At 39.7% G+C, this 6,000-nt stretch overlaps 1 protein-coding gene across 8 annotated transcripts in view; it reads right to left on the bottom strand.

Moving 5' to 3' along the window:
• LOC109961775 (ephrin type-B receptor 1-like) overlaps nucleotides 1-6,000 on the bottom strand; it is a 77,782-nt gene that overhangs the window by 17,212 nt on the left and 54,570 nt on the right. For all 8 annotated transcript variants that reach the window (XR_002275171.1, XR_002275172.1, XM_020602899.1 and 5 more), the window contains 4 exons: nucleotides 5,157-5,322; nucleotides 4,694-4,799; nucleotides 2,658-2,719; nucleotides 1,579-1,776 (listed from right to left, as the gene is read on the bottom strand). Coding sequence is in view for 6 of the 8 variants with exons in the window: in XM_020602899.1 (XP_020458555.1) it covers nucleotides 1,579-1,776; nucleotides 2,658-2,719; nucleotides 4,694-4,799; nucleotides 5,157-5,322 (532 nt within the window). In the remaining 2 variants the exon portion in view is untranslated. The remainder of the gene's footprint in view (nucleotides 1-1,578; nucleotides 1,777-2,657; nucleotides 2,720-4,693; nucleotides 4,800-5,156; nucleotides 5,323-6,000) is intronic.

The raw sequence follows: 6,000 nt of genomic DNA, 5'->3' as shown, positions 1-6,000 counted from the left end.
AAAAATCTCTAAAACACCAGAGGGGCCTAATCACAAAGAGAGGTGAGGATAGCAGGAAGTATGAAAGAAAGACAAAAAGAAAAACTATGAAAGTCAGAGGGAAGGATGAAAGAAAAAGCTATGGATGAATTTTCACTTTTTACTGTAGCCGAACGGCAGAGACTTCACTGTTTAAGTGCTCAAAGTACAGACACATCTCCCATCACCCAGACCCATATTCCCAGTCTCTACCCGCTGTATTCATCCCTCCACTGTCACCTCTGGCCGAGGTGAAAAACCTTCCTCTGAGAGAAGTCAAGTGAGAAACAGAGGGATTACAGAAATCCTCTCAAAGTCCAGCGCTCACACTCGCAGCAATGAGGGCCTGAATCTGGATCACGACCTTTCTCACCCAGAGCTTTGTGGCCATTTGGATTTAATTGGTTTTGATCCAAGAAAAACAAGTTGTGCATTATCAGTGGTATAACATGTTAAGTAAAAGCATGACTCCATCTAATACGAAAGAAATATTACTAACCTTTGGCACAGCAAAAGGCACATGAGCTAAATGACTTATTTCTTATACTGTCAGGATGAACTGAAATGAAAGCAATTTTGTAACAAAGATTTGAGCGCATACACACTGGTATTCATTTTTTTTGTGAAAAAAGTGCCGAACATACTGAACTGAAATAAGCTATGGCAGGGGACATTGTTCATTTCCACTGTGAGAACACAGGACTGTGTGTCATCAATATACTGACTTTGTTAATAGACTTCATTATTTCTGTATGAAATGTATTAATGGATCAGTTTTGGGACTGTAGGATGGATGTCATTTTTTCTATTAGTGAGTTAAACAGAAGTGTAACAACTCATGCTAATACTCATTTGACAAAACAATGATGCATTCTGCAGGCATTTCAGAATTCCATGACTCAGGAATCGATAGTAAAACAAGGCAGTTGATAATATGAACTGTAAAGATTTCTCTTCTTATTTTTTCCATCATTTCTTTTCTGTTTTTAATCCAACACCTGAAAAGGAAAAAAAAAAAAACCCAAAACATTTCAGACGAAGCTCTGGGAGGCCGTTACACATCCAAGTGTCTCCATTTGCCAAACATCACACAGCATTTTTACAGCGAGAGCTCAGTTAGCCAAAGAGAATGCAAGAAGACTTTTTTAATTTATTCCTGTGAAAGTTTTCAACATGAATAAAACATCTCTCCTGACTTCAAAGGAAAAAAATTAAGCAAAATAATAAACTGGCATTGCATATTTCCAGATCTTTCTCATTGACACAAAAGCTCGGCACAGTTGAAGAACGTGATTACTGTTGAGTATCTGCTGTTTTAACCAACAGTTGTTCTTGTGTAAAAGATAAATCTTCTAAAGTTCTCTTTTGAAGCAACTAGGGCTGTGAATTTTGTTTACTTTTTACTTATTTTAATCTTCAACTGAAGCTTTTGTAATAAGAGAATAAATGCTGAGTAATATTCGACACATTATAATAATCACTGATTTCCCCTTTAGGGAGTTTCTCATCCTATAGAAGCAACATGAGAAGAAGGGCAAGAAAAAGGGTCAAAATCTCCACCTGATCCAATGACTTCCTCTATTTTGACACAGAAGGGGTCGATCTCCTTGGCAAACTCTCGCACTGCCTCATTTGGGTCCTCATAGGTGAAGGGGTCAATGTAGATCTTGACCCCTGGTGAACTGTGACCCTCAGACAGGGAGGGAAAGGTCACGGTGGGGGTGGGGCCGCTGAACATGTCCGGTCTCAGAGTCACCTCTGAAGAGACAGTGAGAAAGTGCAAACACTGTTACATGCAAGCATGTATAAAGGTGGATTGTATTTAATAGCTGGGGCAGAAGTGTCATCACCCGTTACGTCACCCGGTGTGACGCAACATTCCATTTCCAGGTCAAAACTCCCACAGACCCAAACGGTGGAGGCTGTCACCCTCTACACAATAACATCTTTTTTGGTCTTTAGTGAGGCATCAGTGAGACTAAAAAAACATAACTACGTTCTTAAGATTCAAATAGTCAATGTTGCCGATCCACCTGGTGGCATAATAGCCAATCTTTATTTATTACATCATAGTAAATTTATACCAATATATATAGCTACAGTACATGTTTAACTCATTTTTAACAGTTTCCAGCTTTTACTGTTACTTTCATCAGTGTAAAATGCATCAGTATAGAATGTTTACCTCAACTGTGTGCTAACTAGCTGGCTAACATTACAAGAAAGCAAAGCAGCATTTTTAGAAGCTTTATTCTATAAATTTAAGAACACTGATAAGTCACATAAATTTGTGACTTATCTAATCAATGGTAGCCATTTCTTTTTCTCCTTCCCATCACAAGGAAAGTTTATGGTTTATGTTGGTGAGTACATACAATGTCGTTTCCCCCATTACTTATTTGTATGTGATTTCCATACCTTTTGAATTTCATCAAACACATTCCCTGTTGAAAAAGGAAAGTCATGATTTATCAAAAGGAAAGTGGTAAAATGACAGCTGACCCATGATTTTGATTCAGATCTATTGAAACAATGGGGAAAACAACACTGCAGCATTTGGAGAGGAGCAGAACGAACCAAAGTTCGGACCTGGAAACAGGATGTTACATCACAACTTAACAACTAGATATAGGCTGTACCTCCTCCTGTGTTGTACTGCTGCAGCTTGTCACCGTACACATTCTCCTTCAACTGCCTTCTCCTTCAGACAAACACACAGGCCAAGAGGTTTTAGGGAAAAATGGCAAATAGACAAAACTTTACACTAAAACTTGAAATATTGCAGGAATAAAACTCAAAAAAGTTTGATGGAGAAAAAGAAAGTCTTTCGGAAATGTATTAGAGAAAGAGAGAGTGTGTGAAGGTTAAGTGAGGAATAGGAAGAAACTAAAAAGCGGAAGTCTATGAATCTGACCTCAGAAAGTGAATGAGGAAATATGTTGATGTTGTGTAGTTTTTGTCCCAGAAAGCGACCTAAGTGTGAACTTGTGAATTAATTGTTGCCTACAGCTGTTTCAATACAACTCGCTCTCCTCTAATCGCAGCTCTTGTGAGACCACATGGGTGTGTGTCCTGTGGGGTTTGGCTACCACTAGTGCTCTCTGTCTTATTGCCTCTTTATGCTACCATCAGCTTTTGTGCAATCTGATAAGGAAAGCAGCCAAACAATTGCTATACATGTAATTGTAATCTAATTGTCTAATAGTAAATCAGTTATCTCTATCTGCCAGGTTCCTTCTTCAGGTGAGTTTGGGGAGATGTACAAAGGCCAGTTAAAGCCTGTTGGGGAAAAAAGAAATTACTGTGGCCATCAAGACCCTGAAGGTGGGTTACTCTGAGAGGCAAAGGCGGGACTTCCTGGCTGAGGCATCAATCATGGGCCAGTTTGACCAACCAAACATTATCAGGCTGGAGGGCGTGGTCACCAAAACTATTTTGTACTATTCTTTAACTTTTTTTTCCCGTTACATAAAACACCATGTGTATCAAGTAAAACAGACATGTTATAAGTTTTTTGAACCTTTAACGGACTGCTGTTTCCTGCTTCTGCGGTAACCATACTCATTTCCTGTTTTCTGTGCCTGCACCGCGTCTGTGCTTGCTCCCAGATTGTTTAGGAATTAAACTTACTGTTTCTAGGTTCATCTGAATTTTTGAGTAACAGCATACGCTTGCACCACTTAAGCACTTGTGTTGCAGAAGTTCTTAATTACCAGATTTAATTTGCTACTTTTGGTTGGTCAGCTTAGAAGCCTGTAAAGTGTCCTGTAAAGTGACCTGAGATGACTTTTGTTGTGATTTGGCGCTATACAAATAAAATTTGATTTGATTTATTATTATTATTGGGTGACTTGTTACTGCTCTGCTTCCCTCTGAGGATGGTACCAAAGAAATGTGTTCCTTGTAATATTTTAGTATGTCAACTGATCTTAACAATAGACAACAATAGACAGACGGCATGCAGGAGAAACAACTTGTCGCTTACTATCAGTGGGGGGTCACGAGATCACATTTTACATCTATTTTAAGACTTTTGTCTAATTAAATGGGAGAATTAATGTAGCACTTGTGAAGCAGCTCTGCCATTACTGGTCCACAACTGCATTTCTATTTCTGGTCATAGCACACTTCTTTATCTATCAACTATACAATGTCGCTTGAAATAATTTGTCTTAATGTGCATTCAAACAGTACTCTGCTGCATATGGTTGCACAAAAAGTAAAGTTAATAATTTACACCTGATGAGCAAAGTTAGTCATTTTTTCTCTCCAGTTTTCACTGAAAATGAGGAGAATTTTATAAAGTAGCAAACTGGTTTCAACTGTTAAAGCCTGAGAATAGCAGTTTGAAAAAAATCTCAGAAGTCACATAGTATTAGCTTTCAATCACATCTCATGATCTTCCTCAGCAGATAAAATTTGCTCAGTTGTCATCACATGACCCAAGTAGGGAATTTTAATCACATGATAACAGGTGACTGTGTTTGTGTAGGGGGCGTTTCACCTGTAACCACATCAGTTTGATAACTTGGCAAACTCTCAGTGCTGAGGAATACCATGAGATGTGACGGAAAATCCTGGAAAAATCTGAAACTGGATCATAGAGAATTTTTTTCCCCTCAGCATGTTTGGGTAGTTGTGTAGGAGTTTGTGTAAGTGTGCGTCTGCACATTACCTGGTGCAGATGATGGCGACAGCTACCAGCGAGATGATACACACTCCACCTACTAAAGAGCCTGCGATCAGAGAGAGTTGCTGTCCCAACTCTGATTTATACTCATCTGCAGAAACACACACAGACACAACCCAACACACAAATTGAAAAGGGGGAGGGGGGGGCAATTTTCACATTTTTTGTAGCAACTGAGCCTTTCTGGAAGGCAAAATATACACCAACATTTTTCTCTCTGTCTCTAATACACTTAAAACATCCTTAGCAAGGCTCATTTTATATGACTGCAAGCACTCATATTCACATAAAGTAGGGCAGAATTTAATTACTTCACAGCCAGATTCTCACTCTTGCTCAACCTCTCACATTCTCACTCTGTCCTACACTCTCTTTCCTCTCAACCACAAAACCCTCACTTGACAAAACACCCACTTCCACACACTCCAACATCCACCCTCCCACTTACCGTCGGTGAGAGTTTGGAAGAGCATCTCCTTGCTAAAAACTCCGTAGCCAGCCACTGTGCGGGCCCTCACCTGAACCACATAGCCTGTCCCGGGCCTCAGTCCTTCTAGAAGCACACTGGAGGTCTCGCTCTGGACCACTGAACTGTTCAGGACTGATGACTGGGACTGAGGGGGTACAGAGAGATAAATATGTTTCATAGTGATCCAGGACAGACTATCATACTCCTTCGGTCTCAGACTAAATTGAGTACTCAGTTCAGGCTTTCAGCTGAAGATGAATTCTTCCAAAGTTTCAGTCCAAACCGAGACCTTCACTTTTCTTAAACTGTGACACTATAATCACCCTGACAGGACTTTCTGTGAACTTACCCTTTAAGAATAACTTATATTAGAATAAAAAACGCGCACTGTTAAAAAACAAAATATGTTTTTTTGTAATTTGGGTGACCCTCTGACAGCCTATGTTGCATTTGGTAATCTTTCATTTACACTCTGCCCATTATCGTGCCCATTATCACTGTGTTCTAATATCTGACGCCCTCTTTTCACCTCACTTCCATCTTTAATTGCCTTCTTTCCCTCTCCTCTTCTTATGCAACCTCTCATGTATCTTCCAGTCATTTATTTCATCTACCCCCAGCTTCTTCACATTTCTCCTCCCTAAATCTCATGTCCCTCCTTTTTCTTGCTCTATTTTCCACCTCTTTGGCTCATTAATTCTCTGAAAATGTAATAAAGTGATAACACAGTTAATTAGCCAGTGCCCACACATTGGGTCTTCTTTCCCCACAGCCCTCCTCTTGAGGTGAATTAAGCATCAGGCCTATCTTATAAACCCAAGGG

Source organism: Monopterus albus, unplaced genomic scaffold, assembly GCF_001952655.1.
Source record: "Monopterus albus unplaced genomic scaffold, M_albus_1.0 scaffold58.1, whole genome shotgun sequence".
Lineage (NCBI taxonomy): Eukaryota > Metazoa > Chordata > Actinopteri > Synbranchiformes > Synbranchidae > Monopterus > Monopterus albus.
This window is presented reverse-complemented; position numbering and strand designations above follow the sequence as displayed.